The sequence below is a fragment of the Macaca fascicularis genome, chromosome 15 (assembly GCF_037993035.2).
Source record: "Macaca fascicularis isolate 582-1 chromosome 15, T2T-MFA8v1.1".
NCBI classification, from domain to species: domain Eukaryota; kingdom Metazoa; phylum Chordata; class Mammalia; order Primates; family Cercopithecidae; genus Macaca; species Macaca fascicularis.
In genome coordinates, this window is record NC_088389.1 from 63074504 (window position 1) to 63094672 (window position 20169).

The window sequence follows — 20169 nt, forward strand, 5'->3', positions numbered from 1 at the left end:
GCCAACATGGTGAAACCCGGACTCTACTAAAAACATAAAAATTAGCTGGGTATGGTGGTGCACACCTGTAGTCCTAGCTACGCAGGAGGCCGAGGCAGGAGAATCGCTTGAAACCGGGAGGCAGAGGTTGCAGTGAGCCAAGACTGTGCTACTGCAGTCCAGCCTGGCGACAGAGCGAGATTCCGTCTCAAAAAAAAAAAAAAAAAAAAAAGTACAAAACACAAAAAGTAGAAATAAACACACAAAAAAATCCGTCTCACATCTACAAGAAGGCAACAACTGTTAATATTCTAAAATACTTCCCTTTTTTCCTTTACACAAGCACAACTCTATATGTAATCTTGTACCTCACCTTTTGATTCACATCATTTCATATTTTTCCATGACTTCACATTGTAAATACTATGTTGACTAACTGCATAGTGATTTGTGGATGCATCAAAATTTATCTAACTCTTCCTCAAACATGGCACCTAGGTTAAGAAGCTTGTCGCTTTTGACACAAGCTATCTGAATGAGTGACAGATGGTATGGTGTGGTTGAAACAGCAGTGACTTTGCAGTCACATTTTTTGACCCATGTTTGAGATCTGGTCAGCCACTTGTAACTTGTTTGTGTGACTTTAGGTAAACTGCTTAATTTCTCTGAGCCTCAATTCCTTTCCCCATCTATAAAATAGGACCGGTAACTTCTACTTCACTGAGTTGTTCTAAGTCAGTAGTTGACAGACTATAGCTCAGGAGCCAATTCCAGGCCACTATCTGTTTTGGTAAAAAAAAGTCTCAAAGGCACACAGCCATCTCCATTCATTTATACATTCATTTACATATGGCTGCTTTTGTACCACAAGAGCAGAACAGAGAAGTTGTGACAGAGACATGGCCTGCAAAAATATCTGGCTCTCTATAGAAAAGATTTGATGACCCCTATTCTAAATAATGGACGTGAAAGTAATTCTGTAGACAGAAAAAAGCCTAACCAAATGTGAAAGATTATTCTTGGCAGAGCCCACAGTAGGTGCTCATTAAACATTTGTTCTAAGGATGTGTAGCTAGATGGAGAATTTTATTCACCAGAATCCCTACAGAATGAGTCTCTGTTCAAGAGAAGCATGAAGGAGGAGGTAATTCAGAAGAGCATCAGCATGGGGTGAGAACCCTGTGCAGAGGGAGAGGAACAGAGATTTTTAACACCTGGGAAACTATAAGGACAAGGAGAACTGCGTGAAGATGTTTAGAAGTTTTCTGGATGATGCTCTGAATAAAACTCCTATGCAGCCCAATTAAAGTAATCCACAGTAAAGATCAACATGGTTCTTTAAGACTTTCAGAGTAAGACCAGTGTTTATTTAACTTCAACTCAATGTAGGGATTAGATCAAAGGACTATAGCTTTCAAATAGATTATCAAATTGACAGAATAAAAATAACAACTCAGGCTGGGCATGGCAGCTCAAGCCTGTAATCCCAGATCTTTGGGAGGTCAGAGCAGTAGGATCCCTTGAGCCCAGGAGTTTGAGATCAACCTGGGCAACACAGTGAGACTTCATCTTTATATTTTAAAATAAGTCAATTAATTAAATAAAAATAAAAATGGGTGTGGTGGATAATGCCTGTAATCCCAGCACTTTGGGAGGTTGTGACAGGCGGATCACTTGAGGTCAGGAGTTTAAGACCAGCCTGGCCAACACGCTGAAACTACATCTCTACTAAAAATACCAAAATTAGCTAGGGGCCGGCGCGGTGGCTCATGCCTGTAATCCCAGCACTTTGGGAGGCCGAGGCAGGCGGATCACCTGAGGTCGGGAGTTCGAGATCAGCCTGACCAACATGGAGAAACCCTGTCTCTACTAAAAATACAAAATTAGCCGGGCGTGGTGGCACATGCCTGTAATCCCAGCTACTAGGGAGGCTGAGGCAGGAGAATCGCTTGAACCTGGGAGGCAGAGGTTGCAGTGAGCTGAGATCGCGCCATTGCACTTCAGCCTCGGCAACAAGAGTGAAACTCCGTCTCAAAAAAAAAAAAAAAAAAAAGTGTGTGCCTGTAGTCCCAGTTACTCAGGAGGCTGAGGCAGGAGAATCACTTGAACCCAGGAGGTGGAGGTTGCAATGAGCCGAGACTGTGCCACTGTACTCCAGCCTGGGCGACAGAGCAAGACTTTCGTTTCAAAAAAAAAAAAAAAAAAAACCAGCCCTAATACTGAATTTATAACACAAAATTTTAATTATTAGCACTCTCCCATAAAGCACAGGGAAGAATATCTTATTTAATAAAAAGAGGATAATATTTCACTGGGCAGGCTGGGCACAGTGGCTCACGCTTATAGTCCCAGCCCTTTGGGAGGCTAATGAGGGCAGATTGCTTGAGCCCAGGAGCCTGAGCAACATGGCAAAACCTCATCTCTACAAAAAATGCAAAAATTAACCTGGTGTGATGGTGAGCTCCTGTGATCCCAGTTACTCAGGAGGCTGAAGCACAAGAATCACTTGAAACCAGGAGGTGGAGTTTGCTGAGCTGAGATCGTGCCATTACACTCCAGCCTGGGCGACACAGCAAGACTATGTCTTAAAAAAACAAAAAACAGGCTGAGTGAGGTGCCTCACACCTGTAATCCCAGCACTTTGGGAGGCTGAGGCGGGAGGATCACCCGAGGTCAGGACTTCAAGACCAGCCTGGCCAACATAGTGAAACCCTGTCTCTACTAAAAATACAAAAATTAGCTGGGGTGGTGGTGCCTGCCTGTGATCCCAGCTACTCAGGAGGCTGAAGCTGGAGAATTACTTGAACCTGGGAGGCGGAGGTTGCAGTGAGCCAAGATTGTGCCACTCTACTCCAGCCTGGGTGACAGAGTGCGACTGTGTCTCAGAAAAATAAATAAAAATAAATAAATAAAAACAAAAACAATTAAAAAAATAGTAGTAAGGTCAGACTTTTGATCATATATTTTTTTTGTGAGTTCCCTAGTGCTATTCTGCCAATTTTTCTATTGGACAGCTTTTTCTCCCCCATTGCTGATTTGTAAGCTCTCAAGTGATGTCCTATAGGCAGTCTATGGGCAGTATATTAAATATCGGATATTTTTGTTTGTTTATTTATTGAGACAGTGTCTTGCCATGTCGCCCAGGCTGCAGTGCAGTGGCAAGATCACACAGTTCATTGCAGCCTCAAACTCCTGGACTCAAAGCAGTCCTCCCAGTTCAGCCTCCTGAGCAGCTGGGACTACCAGCATGTGCCACCAAGACCAGCTAATTAAAAAAATTTTTTTGGTAGAGATGGAGTCAAACTATGTTGCCCAGGCTGGTCTTGAATTCCTGGCCTCAAGTGATTCACCTGCCTTGGCCTTCCAAAGTGCTGGGACTATAGGTGTGAGTCACCATGCCTGGATATTTTTACTGGGAGGAGGGGGTGTCTGTCAAGATTAACCAAGAGGAAGTGAAAAAACATAACGCCGAGCGCGGTGGCTCATGCCTGTAATCCCAGCACTTTGGGAGGCCGAGGCGGGCGGATCACAAGGTCAAGAGATCGAGACCATCCTGGCCAACATCCCTGTCTCTACTAAAAACACAAAAATTAGCTGGGAATGGTGGCACACGCCTGTAATCTCAGCTACTTGGGAGGCTGAGGCAGGAAAATCGCTTGAACCCGGGAGGCGGAGGTTGCAGTCAGCCGAGATCATGCCACTGCACTCCAGCCTGGGCGACAGAGCAGGACTCCATCTCAAAAAAAAAAAAAAGAAAGAAAAAGCATAACAATTATCCATGAAAGCTGGCAAAGTGGTGCACAGTTTTAGTTCCAGCTACTTGGGAGGCTGAGGCAGGAGGATCGCTTGAGCCCAGGTCTAGTCTGGACAATATAGCAAGACCCCACCTCTAAAAAATATTATCCATGGGCCGGGCGCAGTGGCTCAAGCCTGTAATCCCAGCACTTTGGGAGGCCGAGACGGGCAAATCATGAGGTCAGGAGATCCAGACCATCCTGGCTAACGCGGTGAAACCCTGTCTCCACTAAAAAATACAAAAAAACTAGCTGGGCGAGGTGGCAGGCACCTGTAGTCCCAGCTACTCGGGAGGCTGAGGCAGGAGAATGGCATGAACCCGGGAGGTGGAGGTTGCAGTGAGCTGAGATCCGGCCACTGCACTCCAGCCTGGGCGACAGAGCAAGACTCTGTCTCAAAAAAAAAAAAAAAAAAATTATTCATGGATCCACTCCTTTATCTGCCTGAAAAAAGAGGGTCCTGCCCTGGCACACTTAGAACTGCTCTCTCCTGCCTCTCTATAAAGATGGAGGAAGGGGAGAAGACAACTTTTTTTTTTTTTTTTAAACAGACTTTTTAGTTAAGAGAGAAAAAAAAGCCGGGCGCGGTGGCTCAAGCCTGTAATCCCAGCACTTTGGGAGGCCGAGACGGGTGGATCACGAGGTCAGGAGATCGAGACCATCCTGGCTAACACGGTGAAACCCCGTCTCTACTAAAAATACAAAAAAATAAGCCGGGCGAGGTGGCAGGCGCCTGTAGTCCCAGCTGCTCGGGAGGCTGAGGCAGGAGAATTGCGCGAACCCGGGAGGCGGAGCTTGCAGTGAGTGGAGATCTGGCCACTGCACTCCAGCCTGGGCGACAGAGCGAGACTCCGTCTCAAAAAAAAAAAAAAAAAAAAGAGAGAAAAAAGAGCAGACTGGATGTGAGGAAATTGATGGGAACAAAGAGCAAAGAGTAGAGATTTAACAAAAAGTGTTGTTGAGGGTTATGTATACCTTTAACATATTTGAAAAATATAACATATTTGAAAATATATGAGCCAGGCGTGGTGGCTCATGCCTATAATCCCAGCACTCTGGGAGGCCAAGGCGGGTGGATCATCTGAGGTCAGGAGTTCAAGACCAGCCTGGCCAACATGGCAAAACCCCATCTCTACTAAAAAATACAAAAACTAGCTGGGCGTGGTGGCGTACACCTGTAATCCCAGCTACTCAGGAGGCTGAGGCTGGAGAATCGCTTGAACTTGGGAGGCAAAGATTGTAGTGAGCTGAGATTGTGCCACTGCACTCCAGCCTGGGTGATAAGAGCAAGACTCTGTCTCAAGAAGAAAAAAGAAAAAAGAAAAACATAAGAAAAAAATAAGTTATTTTAGCATGGTGGCTCACACCTGTACTCCCAGCACTTTGGGAGGCCAAGGTGAGAGGATTGCTTGAACTCAGGAGTTCGAGATCAGCCTGAGCAACATAGTGAGACCCAGTCTCTTTCAAATAAAATAAAACAGACTTCAGACCATGGTTTGCTTCAAAATCTGTAAACATATAATGGTTAACTAAGAATTTCTGTGCCTGTGGGGGACACCTTTTAGTATAGTTTCCCTTAAGTGGAATGTAAAGTTGTGTGGTAGATAAGGCTAGGCTGTTCCTGTGGTCAAATGAGCATTGACCAGTGAAATGGAGAGTTGTTTGATAAGTAGATCATTGGTCAGTATCCCTTGCTACCAATCTGTCTGTGAGAGTCCCTAAGCACCAAAAGCAAGACAAGAGCAAGACTCCATCTCAAAAAAAAAAAAAAAAAAAAAAAGTTTAGAATATATGTATGTGTGAAAACAAAGTGAAAAAAGACTTGAGATTTTGCTTGTAGATTTTTGTTTCTACCTTCAGAAACTCAGAAGAAAACTTTTTCTAGTGGAAAGTAAAATTATTGGATGGAATGGGAAATCCAAAACAGGGAAGTAACACTTAGACGCCGACTGATCACCTACTTTCGAGCTACTGTCCAGAAATACGACAAGAGTTCAGAGCCACATTTTTTTTCTTCCTTTTCAGAGAGGTGGGGCTTAAGATTTAGTCTGGACTTCAGATGCCTATTGGTGACTGCTCCGTGGCAGCTAAACCAAGAGAACAGCTGCTCTGCTCATTATTTCATACCACACCAGGGTACAGAGCTTGTGCTTTGGGATGGAAACCTATGGTTATCCGCAGAGGGAGTCATGCTTTCAAGGACCTCATGTAAGTAATTTGGAATTCAATAGAGCTTTATTATTGAAATTGCAATCAGAAAAAAAAGGGGGGAAAGAAGGAAAATTACAAAGAGGAAGAGGAAAGCTTTGGTTTTAAATCTATCAAATCCATCATTTTTAAAGACTTTTTAACTGCTAACTCAGGTTAGTCATTCTGTGGCTGCTACTTGCTTCTCAGTTACTGTGCTAAAATTCATGGTCTTTCTGCATTTCCAAACTGAAAGCTGAAATTGAACTCTTTTCTCTAGATTCCCGGCACTTTCATCAGATAAAGTGGGGTTCCTTTTACTTTTTGAGATCTCTGTTTCATAAATACAGTTTATTTTCAAAACATGCAATGTTTGTTTTAACTATTTTGTTTCCTTCCCTTTTGAAACATGGCGTGTAGAGCTGCCTAATTTGTACTTCTTTTCCCTCAGTTATTTAACTATTTACTGACCACATGATTGGGGTGGGTGCATTTACTCCAAGTTAATTAGTATCTAAGTCAAATAAGAAGGAAATTATCACGTTTATCAATATATAAATGTGACATATAGTGTGCTACACTATAGTGTAGTTTATTAAACCTAATTTTTCATTGAGGCATATGGAAATCCAAATGTTTTAGGAAATCATCATCACAGTTCAATTAGGTGATTAAAATATATATTCAATTTAAAGATCATCTATAGTTAAGGAATGGCTTATACAAATGTGTGTGTGTGTGTGTGTGTTTAAAGACAGGATCTTGCTCTGTCACCCAGACTAGATTGTAGTGGCATAATGATAGCTCACTGCAGCTTTCAACTCCTGGGCTCAACGGATCCTCCTGCCTCAGCCTCCCAAGTAGCCAGGACTACAGACACAGACTACCACACCCAGCAAACTTTTAAATTCTTTGTAGAGACAGGGTCTTTTTTTTTTTTTGAGACGGAGTCTCGCTCTGTCACCCAGGCTGGAGTGCAGTGGCCGGATCTCAGCTCACTGCAAGCTCCGCCTCCCGGGTTCACGCCATTCTCCTGCCTCAGCCTCCTGAGTAGCTGGGACTACAGGCGCCTGCCACCTCGCCCGGCTAAGTTTTTTTTTTGTATTTTTAGTAGAGACGGGGTTTCACTGTGTTAGCCAGGATGGTCTCGATCTCCTGACCTCGTGATCCACCCGTCTCGGCCTCCCAAAGTGCTGGGATTACAGGCTTGAGCCACCGCGCCCGGCCCGAGACAGGGTCTTGTTATGCTGCCCAGGCTGATCTCCAACTCCTGGGCTCAAGTGAGGCGCCTGGCTTGGCCTTTCAAAGTGCTGAGATTACAGGTGTGAGTCCCTGTACCTGGCCTTATAAAAACTTTCCAATTAGATGATATTATTCCTGCAATTATTGCCAACACAGTTTACTCCTAGCTATATCACTAATGCATACTTTCTATTTGCCTTCTTCAATGAAAATTTATTTTTATTTTTTATTAGCACACTTAAATTGAAATTCAAGGTCAGACTTTCTGAGCTTCTAGCTAGAACTTGTAAGTTTTTTCCCTCGTGTCATCAATAAAGTCTGCTTAGAAATGGTTGTTTCTAGTTATGAAAGTAATAGTTGCTCTACTCATCTCTCCATCCATTTTTTTTGCATGACTGCCTTTAAAAATGTGGCCTGTAGCCGGGCACGGTGGCTCACGCCTGTAATACCAGCACTTTGGGAGGCTGAGGCAGGTGGATCACAAGGTTAAGAGATCGAGACCATCCTGGCCAACATGGTGAAACCCTGTCTCTACTAAAAACACAAAAATTAGCCGGGCATGGTGGCACACGCCTGTAATCTCACCCACTCGGGAGGCTGAGGCAGGAAAGGTGGAGGTTGCAGTGAGCCGAGATCACACCACTGCGCTCCAGCCTGGCAACAGAGTGGGACTCCAACTCAAAAAAAAAAAAAAAAAAAAAATTATGGCCTGAAATGATCATTTCATTCATTTGCCTAATGTTTGGTGGTTTCTGTGGCCACACAAACTCTGAAATACTCTATGTGGCCTTTAAGTTATCTTCCAAGTTACTCTCCCACTTAATAATTCAATTATCTTTTCCAGTGTTCCTCAATAAAACCTTTCTCCTGTCAGGCTGGTCTCCCCTGTATGCTATTCTCATGCCCATTTTATTGTCTTCAATCACATCATGTTCTCTCTTCCAGGAAAATACTCTTTTAACATGTGAAACTGATAGGGTTTCACGGCACACTGAATGTGAAAGAGAAAGGAGGTGGAGAGGCCAAGAATGCCTCCTAAGTTCCAGTAGGTGATAATACTATTCACTGAGAATTAGGACGGAAGAGAAAGCCCAGGTTTATGAGGAAGAAGAAGGCTCAATTTTGGACAAGCAGATTTGAAGTGTTTGTAGAACACGTCCAAATAAAGATATCCTATAAGCAGTTGAATATTTGAGTTTGGACTGAAAAGACTGGGACAGAAATTCACATCTAGGAATCATTTTAAATGATTGTGAAACCATGCAAGTGGCTGAAGTCATGCTGGATATATACTACAATGAGATATAAGGAAGACTATAGAATTCTAAAAAATACTTTTATTTAGGAGTTTGAGAAAGTATAAGAGCCAGAGAAGTTGGAAGTAGGCAGGAAATCAGGTGTTTTGCAAGCCCAGGATGTAAAATGTCTCCAGAATAAGGCAGTGACCAACAGTGTGAAAAAGAAGGGGTTAAGAGAAGAGAAGCCAGAGGGCAGAGAAGACTAGGTACATGGGCAGTTGGAAAAAGAGGGAAAGTGGCCAGGAAAGCACCACTAAATATTTAATTATTTATTTATTTATTTTATTTATTTTTTTTTTTTGAGACGGAGTCTGGCTCTGTCGCCCAGGCTGGAGTGCAGTGGCCAGATCTCCGCTCACTGCAAGCTCCGCCTCCCGGGTTCGCGCAATTCTCCTGCCTCAGCCTCCCGAGCAGCTGGGACTACAGGCGCCCGCCACCTCGCCCGGCTTATTTTTTTTTTTTTTTGTATTTTTAGTAGAGACGGGGTTTCACCGTGTTAGCCAGGATGGTCTCGATCTCCTGACCTCGTGATCCGCCCGTCTCGGCCTCCCAAAGTGCTGGGATTACAGGCTTGAGCCACCGTGCCCGGCCACCACTAAATATTTAACATAAGGTGCAAGAGCCTGGCACAATGGCTCACACCTCAAACTCCAGCACTTCAGTAGGTTGAGGCAGGAGGATTGCTTGAGGCCAGGAGTTCAAGATCAGCCTGGGCAACATAGCAAGACCCTAGCTCTAAAAAAATTACAAAAATTAGCTGGGCATGGTGACACATGCCTGTAGTCCCAGCTACTCAGGAGGCTGAGAGGAGAGGATTGCTTGAACCTGGGAAGTTGAGGCTGCATTGAGCCATGATCCTGCCACTGTACTCCAGCCTGGGTGAAAGAGCGAGACCCTGTCACAAAACAAAACAAAAAATGTACCATAGACCGAAGTACCTGGGTTTCTGCAGAATTTTACACCCCATTAAATTTAGTGATATCTAACAGTCATTCAGTTGTCTAAGATTTAGACAGCTACTATATGAAAAATACCATTAAAGAGTTCCAAATTGGCTGGGCGTGGTGGCTCACACCTGTAGTCCCAGCACTTTGGGAGGCTGAGGCGGGTGGATCATGAGGTCAGGAGTTCAAGACCAGCCTGGCCAAGATGGTGAGACGCTGTCTCTACCAAAACTACAAAAATTAGCCTGGTGCAGTGGCAGGTGCCTGTAATCCCAGCTACTTGGGAGGCTGAGGCAGGAGAATCACTTAAACCTGAGCCGAAATTGCGCCACTGCACTCCAGCCTGGGTGACAGAGTGAGACTCTGTCTCAAAAAAAAAAAAAAAAAAAGAGTTCCAAATTGGCCAAGAGTGACAGTAGAACACAGTCAGGGGCAGAAAAATCTGGTGAAACAGGTAGGGTAAGAAATGTAGCTGGTGCTTTGGGCTAAGAGTAAGCAGTGCATTTAAAAATACGTAAGGTTTATGAAATGTGGCCAGGCACAGTGGCTTATGCCTGTAATTCCAGCACTCTGGGAGGCTGAGGTGGGTGGATCACCTGAGGTCAGGAGTTCGAGACCAGCCTGGCCAACATGTTGAAACCCCATCTCTACTAAAAATACAAAAATTAGGCAGGTGTGGTGGCAGGCACCTGTAGTCCCAGCTATTCGGGAGGCTAAGGCAGGAGAATTGCTTGAACCCAGGAGGCAGAGGTTGCAGTGAGCTGAGATTGCACCATTGCACTCTGCCTAAGCTACAGAGCGAGATGCTGCCTCAAAAAAAAAAAAAAAAAAAAAAAGTTTATGGAGTGCATTATGTCTAGGACAAATTTGTGTCTTCAATGTGTCTTCAATATCTTCCTCCAGATCCTCAATCTCATGGAAATGTCCTGTAGGTGCTACAAATTCAACATATCCAAAATTAAAGCTCATTATCTTCTCACCTACTCCAGCCCATCTCCAAATCTGCTTCTCTAAGTGCAGTGGTGCAGTCTTGGCTCACTGCAACCTCCACCTCCTGGGTTCAAGTGATTCTCCTGTATCAGCCTCCTGAGTAGCTGGGACTACAGGTGCACGCCACCATGCCCAGCTTTTTTTTTTTTTTTGTATTTTTACTAGACGAGGTTTCACCACATTGGCCAGGCTGTCTTGAACTCCTGACCTCAGGTGATCTACCCACCTCAGCCTCCCAAAGTGCTAGGATTACAGACACAAGCCACTGGGTCCAGCCCCTTCTCCACATTCTTATGATTCCATCCTCTCATTCTCTATTTCCATTATTACACTTTAGTTGAGGTCCTGAAATATTATTCCTAACTGGTTTCCCTTCTTCTAGTCCTTCCTCCTCTTCCCAGGCCATCTTCTGTAGTTCTTTTTTTTTTTTTTTTTTTGAGATGGAGTCTTTGCTCTGTCACCCAGGCTGGGGTGCAGTGGCGCGAACTCGGCTCACTACAAGCTCCGCCTCCTGGGTTTACACCATTCTCCAACCTCAGCCTCCCGAGTAGCTGGGACTACAGGCGCCCGCCACCTCGCCCGGCTAGTTTTTTTTTTGTACTTTTAGTAGAGACGGGGTTTCACCGTGTTAGCCAGGATGGTCTCGATCTCCTGACCTTGTGATCCGCCCGTCTCGGCCTCCCAAAGTGCTGGGATTACAGGCGTGAGCCACCGCGCCCGGCCCTTCTGTAGTTCTAATTAAGCAAATCCGATCATGCCATTTCCCTGATTAAAAACTCTCCCAATTGCCGGGCGTGGTGGCTCACGCCTGTAATCCCAGCACTTTGGGAGGCCGAGACGGGCGGATCACGAGGTCAGGAGATTGAGACCATCCTGGCTAACATGGTGAAACCCCGTTTCTGCTAAAAATACAAAAAAATTAGCTGGGCGCGGTGGCAAGCGCCTGTAGTCCCAGCTACTCGGGAGGCAGAGGCAGGAGAATGGCGTGAACTCGGGAAGCGGAGCTTGCAGTGAGCCAAGATCGTGCCACTGCACTCCAGCCTGGACGACAAAGCGAGACTCCGTCTCAAAAAAAAAAAAAGAAAAAAAAAAAACCTCTCCCAATTATAGTGAGGGAAAGTCTAACCTCTTTAGTACAACATCATGCAAGGCCCTTGCTGACCTGACCTTGCTCACATCTTGTCTGCATCTCCCAGTTACTTTCTGCCTCCACACATCTATCTGATAAGACCGCCAAATTTCCCACCTTGTTTTTAAATTCATCATGCTGTTTTATGCTTGACTTATTATAAAGATTGAGCAAGAGTGTTGTGTTACTAAGATCATGAGCCTAGATGGTGGAGGATGACTGGTGCAGGCAGTTCAGCACAAGCAACTTGGCCTAGCCAGAGAGAAAAGAACAAGGATGGCTAGGAATCTCTGGTAGAAGATGTGATCCTCCTTTGACTGAATGTTTATTGACTGTGTTTCTTACATAAGGTATGATTCAAGGAACTATCAGGGAGACAAGCATACCAAATAGGGCTAACTTCAAGGAATTTATGATCTGATTTTAAAAACGTAGGTCATGTATAATGAGGTGACTAATACGACTGATTTTTCTTGGGTTCCTTATAATACATCAGATATCTAATATTACAGTCACAAATATATACATTCAAAGATACCAGGTAATTCATCATAAGTATAACTAATAATAAGTGTGAAGCCAGGCATGGTGGCTCACGCCTGTAATCCCAGCACTTTGGGAGGCTGAGGCAGGCGGATCACCTGAGGTCAGGAGTTCAAGACCAGCCTAGCCAACATGGTGAAACCCTGTCTCTAGTAAAAATACAAAAATTAGCCAGGTGTGGTGGCGGGTGCCTGTAGTCCCAGCTACTTGGGAGGTTGAGGCAGGAGAATCCCTTGAACCCAGGAGGTGGAGGTTGCAGTGAGCTGAGATCGTGCCACTGCATTCCAGCCTGGGCAACAGAGTGAGACTCATCTCAAAACAAAACAAAACAGGCCGGGTGCGGTGGCTCAAGCCTGTAATCCCAGCACTTTGGGAGGCCGAGACGGGCGGATCATGAGGTCAGGAGATCGAGACCATCCTGGTTAACACGGTGAAACCCCGTCTCTACTAAAAAATACAAAAAACTAGCCGGCCGAGGTGGCGGACGCCTGTAGTCCCAGCTACTCGGGAGGCAGAGGCAGTAGAATGGCGTGAACCCGGGAGGCGGAGCTTGCAGTGAGCTGAGATCCGGCCACTGCACTCCAGCCTGGGTGACAGCGCGAGACTCCATCTCAAAAAACAAAACAAAACAAAACAAAACAAAACAAAAAATTTGAGATAAGTTAAGACAAGTGCTCCAGGAGTTCAGAGAAAGAACAGATTATTTTGGGATAGGGTGTTCAGATTAGGTTTCACAATAGAGATAGCATTTGAAACCTGATTGGGTGTAAGTAGCAGACAAGGAAGAGCCTTCTAACTTTAAGGAATGATACAAAGGTAGAGAAAGAACTGTTTGGGGCAGATGGATCCAGGAGGGGAATAATGTTGGTAAGATCAGCAAAAGGTCAGGACCCTTAAATTGTGGAGGACCTTAAATGACAAACTTGTTCCCCCTAGGCATACTTTATCTAGCAGGGAATAGGGAGCCACTGAAGTTTTTCTTAAAGAATTAACTACATGAAAGTAGTCTTTTAAGAAGATTTAATCAGGCAATAATGTGCAAGATAGATGAGAGGAGCAAGGGAATGCAGGCAGGAAGGGCAAGAAGAAATAGAGTAATCCAGGTCTTTGTTAATTCCACTTATTTATTTTATTATTAAAAGATGGGGTCTTACAATGTTGCCCAGGCTGGACTCAAACTCCTGGGCTCAAGAAATCCTCCTGTCTCAGCCTCCCAAGTAGCTGGGATTACAGGCATGCACTATTGCACCTAGGTTAATGCCTGATTTTCTTGATTCTAAAACACTATTGATATAATAGTTTTTATAATAAAAACTCTACCTTAAATGTTTACATCGATTATAAATATTGATTTTAGGTATGTAAAATCACTTAAAAAAGCATCTCAGAATTAAGGAAATAAGATGATAAGACCTGGACTAAGGCCAAGTGCAGTCGCTTATGTCTGTAATCCCAACACTTCGGAAGGCAGAGGTAGGAGGATAACTTGAGGCCAGGAGTTCGAGACCAACCTGGGCAACAAAGCGAGACCCTGTCTCTACAAAAGTTTTGATAAATTAGCTAGGCATGGTGGCATGTGCTTTAAGTCCCAACTACTTGGGAGGCTGGGGTCACAGGGTCACTTGAGCCCAGGAGTTTGAGGCTGCAGTGCGCCACAACCATACCACTGCACTACAAGCTGGGCTACAGAGCAAGACCCTATCTCTAAGGAAACCCAACAACCAGCCGGGCACTGTAGCTCACGCCTGTAATCCCAGCACTTTGGGAGGCTGAGGTGGGTGAATCACCTGAGGTCAGGAGTTCACGAGACCAGCCTGGCCAATATGGTGAAACCCCGTCTCTACTAAAAATACAAAAATTAGCCAGGCGTGGTGGTGGGCGCCTGAAATCCCAGATACTCGGGAGGCTGAGGCAGGAGAATTGCTTGAACCTGGAAAGCAGAGGTTGCAGTGAGCTGAGATCACACCACTGTACTCCAGCCTGGCTGACAGAGCGAGACGCCACCTCAAAAAAAAAAAAAAAAAAAAAAAAAAAAAAAAAAAAGAAAGAAAAAAGAAAACCCAACAACCTAAACTGAGACAACATTTTGAATTATTTGAAAGACTGCAAGACTGAATGTTAGAAGTCAGAGAGAGGCCGGGCGCAGTGGCTCAAGCCTGTAATCCCAGCACTTTGGGAGGCCGAGACGGGCGGATCACGAGGTCAGGAGATCGAGACCATCCTGGGTAACACAGTGAAACCCCGTCTCTACTAAAAATACAAAAACTTAGCCGGGCGAGGTGGCAGGCGCCTGTAGTCCCAGCTACTCGGGAGGCTGAGGCAGGAGAATGGCGTGAACCCGGGAGGCAGAGCTTGCAGTGAGCTGAGATCCGGCCACTGCACTCCAGCCTGGGTGACAGAGCGAGACTCCGTCTCAAAAAAAAAAAAAAATAAAAATAAAAAATAAGAAGTCAGAGAGAGCGAAGATTAAAACATGACTCCATGATTCTGAGTCTGAATGAAAGTGTGAAGTTAGTACCATTAAAAGAAATAGCAAAGTCAACAGGATAAAATGAATGAACTTTTATATATTGCGTTTGAAGTGAGGAACTATCTAGTAGGCAGTTGAACATATGGGCCTCAAGCTGGGAAGAAAGGCCAGGCTGGAATATGTATCCCAGGAATTACCTACATGGAAGTGATAATGGAAGGTTTGAGAGTGAGTCAATTTCTGAAAGAATGAGTACACAGAGGGGCAGGGGAAGGAGCTAATCATAAGAGCATGTTCATGTGTAGGGGCAAGAGGAGGAGTAGGGACAAGAAAACAAATAATTTGAAAGGTAGAATTAGATTCATTCCAGAGTAGGGACATGAAAAACATGAGGACAAAGAGGTTGAGGCCTTACGTTCATGCTTAGGATTTTTTTTTTTTTTTTTTTGAGATGGAGTCTTGCTCTGTTGCCCAGGCTGGAGTGCAATGGCAAGAACTCGGCTCACTGCAACCTCCACCTTCCAGGTTCAAGTGATTCTCCTGCCTCAGCCCCTGAAGTAGCTGGGACTACAGGCGTGCGCCACCATGCCCAGGTAATTTTTGCATTTTTAGTAGAGATGGTGTTTCACCATATTGGTCAGGCGGATCTTGAACTCCTGACCTCATGATCCGCCTGACTCGTCCTCCCAAAGTGCTGGGATTACAGGCGTGAGCCACCATGCCTGGCCACATGCTTAGGCTTTATAGATATCAATTATGTATATTTAGAGACGTCTTGAACACTCATGCAGATGTTAAGAACCCCACTTGAGTGCTCCACGGGAATGTCCTTATAGGACCCCTGTTTCATCCTTAGCCGCATGCTGACCCCCAAATGTGGTCTATTCTTTTTTTGTTGTTGTTGTTGAGACAGAGTCTTGCTCTGTCGCCCAGGTTGGAGTGCAGTGGCACAATCTCGGCTCACTGCAATCTCTGCCTCCCAGGTTCAAGCGATTCTCCTGTCTGAGCCTCCGAAGTAGCTGGGATTATAGGCACACAGCACCACACCCAGCTAATTTTTATATTTTTAGTAGAGATAGGGTTTCGCCATATTGGCCAGGCTGGTCTTGAACTCCTGACCTCAGGTGATCCGCCCACTTCGGCCTCCCAAAGTGCTAGGATTAATAGGTATGAACCACCACGCTCGGCTTCCCACATAACTTTTTTTTTTTTTTTTGAGACGGAGTCTCGCTCTTTTGCCCAGGCTGGAGTGCAGTGTGCAGTGGTGTGATCATGACTCACTGCAGCCTTGACCTCCCAGGCTCAGGCGATCCTCCCATCTCAGCTTCTTGGGTAGCTGGGACTACAAGCAAGCACCACCATGCTCAGCTAATTTTTTTTTTTTTGTAGAGATAGGGTCTTGCCATGTTGCCCAGGCTGGTCTCAAACTCCTAGACTCAAAGGATCACAAAAGTGTTGGGAATACAGGCGTGAGCCACTGCACCCAGCCTGGTTTACAGTATGATACTTTCAATTAGCAATAATCGCACCTCAGATAAACCTCATTGACTATGATACTGCCACTGCGCAAAGCTACAGTATGATACTTTCATAGCCCATAAAGAAAAAATAAAAATAAAAAAATATATATATATAGTAGAGATTGGGTTTCACCATATTGCCCATGCTGGTTTTGAACTCCTGGGCTCAAGTGATCCACCCAACTCAGTCTCCCAAAGTGCTAGGATTATAGGTATGAACCACCACACCCGGCTTCCCACATAACTTTTTTTTTTTTTTTTTTGAGACGGAGTCTCGGTCGCCCGGGCTGGAGTGCAGTGGCCGGATCTCAGCTCACTGCAAGCTCCGCCTCCCGGGTTTACGCCATTCTCCTGCCTCAGCCTCCCAAGTAACTGGGACTACAGGCGCCCGCCATCTCGCCCGGCTAGTTTTTTGTATTTTTTAGTAGAGACGGGGTTTCACCGTGTTCGCCAGGATGGTCTCGATCTCCTGACCTCGTGATCCACCCGTCTCGGCCTCCCAAAGTGCTGGGATTACAGGCTTGAGCCACCGCGCCCGGCCCCACATAACTTTTAATGAGAAGTTTAGAGCATAATTGTGTTGATGTAACTTTTTATAAGAGAGTCACTCTCACTGCAACCTCCGCCTCCTGCATTCAAGCGATTCTTGTGCCTTAGCCTCTTGAGTAGCTAGGATTACAGGCACCTGCCACCCACGCCTGATTACTTTTTGTATTTTGGTAGAGACGGGGTTTCACCATGTTGGCCAGGCTGGTCTCAAACTCCTGACCTCAAATGATCCACCTGCCTCGGCCTCCCAAAATGTTGGGATTACAGGCATGAGCCACTGCACCCAGCCGAAAAATGTATTTTAAAATCCCAAGAAAAGGCAATATTTCACAAAAACAGAGTCATTATGTTAATTCGTACCTTTCTTCTATGATTGGAAAAAGTAGCATAGGGATGGCTCACCACCATAGGTGCTCTAAAAATCTGACTGGTTGTCATGATAAACTGATTGGTAATTGGGGCTACAAATAGTGATTAAGTATCTTAATCAGTACATTTGTAAGTGTATCTTTATCTTTTTTTTTTTTTTTTTTTTTTGAGACGGAGTCTCGCTCTGTCACCCAGGCTGGAGTGCAGTGGCCTGATCTCAGCTCACTGCAAGCTCCGCCTCCCGGGTTTATGCCATTCTCCTGCCTCAGCCTCCCGAGTAGCTGGGACTACAGGCACCCGCCACCTCGCCCGGCTAGTTTTTTTTGTATTTTTTTTTTAGTAGAGACGGGGTTTCACCGTGTTAGCCAGGATGGTCTCGATCTCCTGACCTCGTGATCCGCTGCCCGTCTCGGCCTCCCAAAGTGCTGGGATTACAGGCTTGAGCCACCGCGCCCGGCCGTAAGTGTATCTTTCAATGTCATGCTCTTGCAAAGCTTAAGCTGATACAGTTTAGGATATTGCTGAATTATTTTCAGCCAATATAATCTTTTTTCTTTGAGACTGAGTCTCATTCTGTTGCCCAGTCTGCAGTGCAGTGGTGCAATCTCAGCTCACTGCAAACTCTGCCTCACAGGTTCAAGCAGTTCTCCTGCCTCAGCCTCCCGAGTAGCTGAGATTACAAGTGCATGCCTGGTTAATTTTTGTATTTTTAGTAGAGACAAGATTTCACCATGTTGGCCAGGCTGGTCTTGAACTCCTGACCTCAGGTGATCCACCTGCCTCGGCCTCCCAAAGTGCTGGGATTACAGGCATGAGCCACTGCTGCTGGCCTCAGCCAATATAATCTTAATCCTTACATGCTTTTCCTAGGAGAAAATAATTGCTTTCCACATGTAGCATAGCCTCATAAGGCTACTCTGAAACAGGAGCAATTTTCGTTTTTCTGGGGAGGCTATAAACAATCTGGCGTATGCAGTGATATTTGGCTTGTAAGGTGTTTTACCTCTGTATACTCTAGAGTAGGGGGTCCCCAACCCCTGGGCCATGGACTGGTACTGGTCAGTGTCCTGTTAAGAACTGGGCCGCAGGCCAGGCCGGGTGCAGTGGCTCATGCCTGTAATCCCAACACTTTGGGAGGCTGAGGTGGGTGGATCACTTGAGGTCAGGAGTTCTCGATCAGTCTGGCCAACATGGTGAAACCCCATCTCTACTAAAAACACAAAAATTAGCCAGACCACATGCCTGTAATCCCAGCTACTCAGGAGGCTGAGGCAGGAGAATCACTTGAACTTGGGAGGCAGAGGTTACAGTGAGCTGAGATTGCGCCACTGCACTCCAGGCTGGGTGACAAAGTGAGACTCCATCTCAAAAAAAAAAAAAAAAAGAATTGGGCCACATAACAGGAGGTGAGTGGCAGGCAAGCAAGAATTACCGCCTAGGTTCCTCCTCCTGTCAGATCAGCGGTGGCATCAGATTCTCATAGAAACACGAATCCTATCGTGAACTACGCATGGTAGGGACCTAGGTTGCGTGCTCCTTTTGAGAATTTAATGCCTGATGATCTGAGGTGAACAGTTTCATCCTGAAACCATCCCCATCCCGCTTCTCAAGGAAAAATTGTCTTCCAGGAAACCAGTCCCTGGTGCCAAAAAGATTGGGGACTGCTGCCCTACAGACTTTGGTAATTAAAACTGTTGTGGCTGAGATACGGTATAGGGTGAGATACTTCCCAGCTAGGGAAAGGTATTTACTAAACAGGAATATCTAGCTTAATATGGTGATGAATTGCTCAGTTAATCCACCTCTTGTTGATTTCTTCATGATATTGGCTTAGGGCAGAGATGGCAAATACACGGCAACATTCTTGACTCCTTCCGTCTCCCTAGAAATCAACATGGCAGACATCACAGTATATACTCTTTTCCAGTAAACTCTTAGCCTCAGAGTCATTTTTGACACAGTTCTCCAGGCAGCCACCATCCACTGGTTGGAAGTGGGGATCAAAATAAGGTTGGGGATTTTCCCACAGTTTTACTGTTAATAACTTCTGAAAGCAAGGAACAGGGCATCTTTTTTCAAAAGAGGATTTAGGCCGGGCATGGTGGCTCACGCCTGTAATCCTAGCATTTTGCTAGGCCGAGGCAGGCAGATTGCCTGAGCTCAGGAGTTGGAGACCAGCCTGGGAAACATGGTGAAACCCTGTCTCCATGAAAAATAATTTTAAAAACATTAGCTGGGCATCGTGGTGCCTGCCTGTAGTCCCAATTACTTGGGAGGCTGAGGCACAAGAATTACTCGAACCTGGGAGGTGGAAGTTGCAGGGAGCCCAGATAGCACCACTGCACTCCAGCCTGGGCGACAGAGTGAGACTCTGTCTCCAAAAAAAACCACAATTAAACAAATAAATACATAAAAAGATGATTTAAGGATACATGTAGATTAAAATCAGAAGGTTGTTCAGGATTCAAGTTGAGTCAGGGCCTGGATTCTCTCCCCATGGCCTCCCTGTACTACCTTTCACAGCATATCTGCGACTATGTTTTGTTTTGTTTTGTTTTGTTTTGTTTTGAGACGAAGTCTCGCTCTGTTGCCCAGGATGGAGTGCAGTGGCGTGATCTCAGCTCACTGCAAGCCCCGCCTCCCGGGTTCACGCCATTCTCCTGTCTCAGCCTCCCGAGTAGCTGGGACTACAGGCGCCCGCCACCTCGCCCGGCTAGTTTTTTGTATTTTTTAGTAGAGATGGGTTTCACCGTGTTACCCAGGATGGTCTCGATCTCCTGACCTCGTGATCCGCCCGTCTCGGCCTCCCAAAGTGCTGGGATTACAGGCTTGAGCCACTGCGCCCGGCCTTAGAAATGTTTAAGCTATGAAATACATGGGTAGAATTTACAGAGAGGCAGAGTACTTTAAAAGAATTAAATCACCAAATAAAATAAGACAAGTCTATGACAAGAAATGTTCCCAAAGCGGCCAGATGAGCATCTGTCAGGGTGCTGTAGGAAGGTCTCCCCCTCTGATGAAAAGGTTAAATTAGAGGATCTCTTAAAGCCTAGAAATCATTGATAGCCTAATTATGCCCTGAATGCTTGAAGTTATATTTATGGTTAGAGAGTAATCTCTAGAAAAATCTGATTTTATTATACTACAAAGCCATA

At 45.4% G+C, this 20169-nt stretch overlaps 1 protein-coding gene and 1 non-coding gene across 5 annotated transcripts in view; one reads left to right on the forward strand and one right to left on the reverse strand.

The window, feature by feature from the left end:
* The first annotated feature begins 5896 nt into the window (after nucleotides 1-5896).
* Nucleotides 5897-20169, forward strand: part of GNE (glucosamine (UDP-N-acetyl)-2-epimerase/N-acetylmannosamine kinase) — a 60415-nt gene continuing 46142 nt past the window's right edge. For all 4 annotated transcript variants that reach the window (XM_005581314.4, XM_005581317.4, XM_005581318.5 and 1 more), the window contains exon 1: nucleotides 5897-5981. In XM_005581314.4, the coding sequence (XP_005581371.1) occupies nucleotides 5931-5981 (51 nt within the window). In that variant the 5' untranslated portion in view covers nucleotides 5897-5930. The remainder of the gene's footprint in view (nucleotides 5982-20169) is intronic.
* Nucleotides 16006-16150, reverse strand: LOC123569315 (U4 spliceosomal RNA). Its single transcript, XR_006692943.1, has one exon. It is a non-coding gene; the product is annotated as a U4 spliceosomal RNA (small nuclear RNA).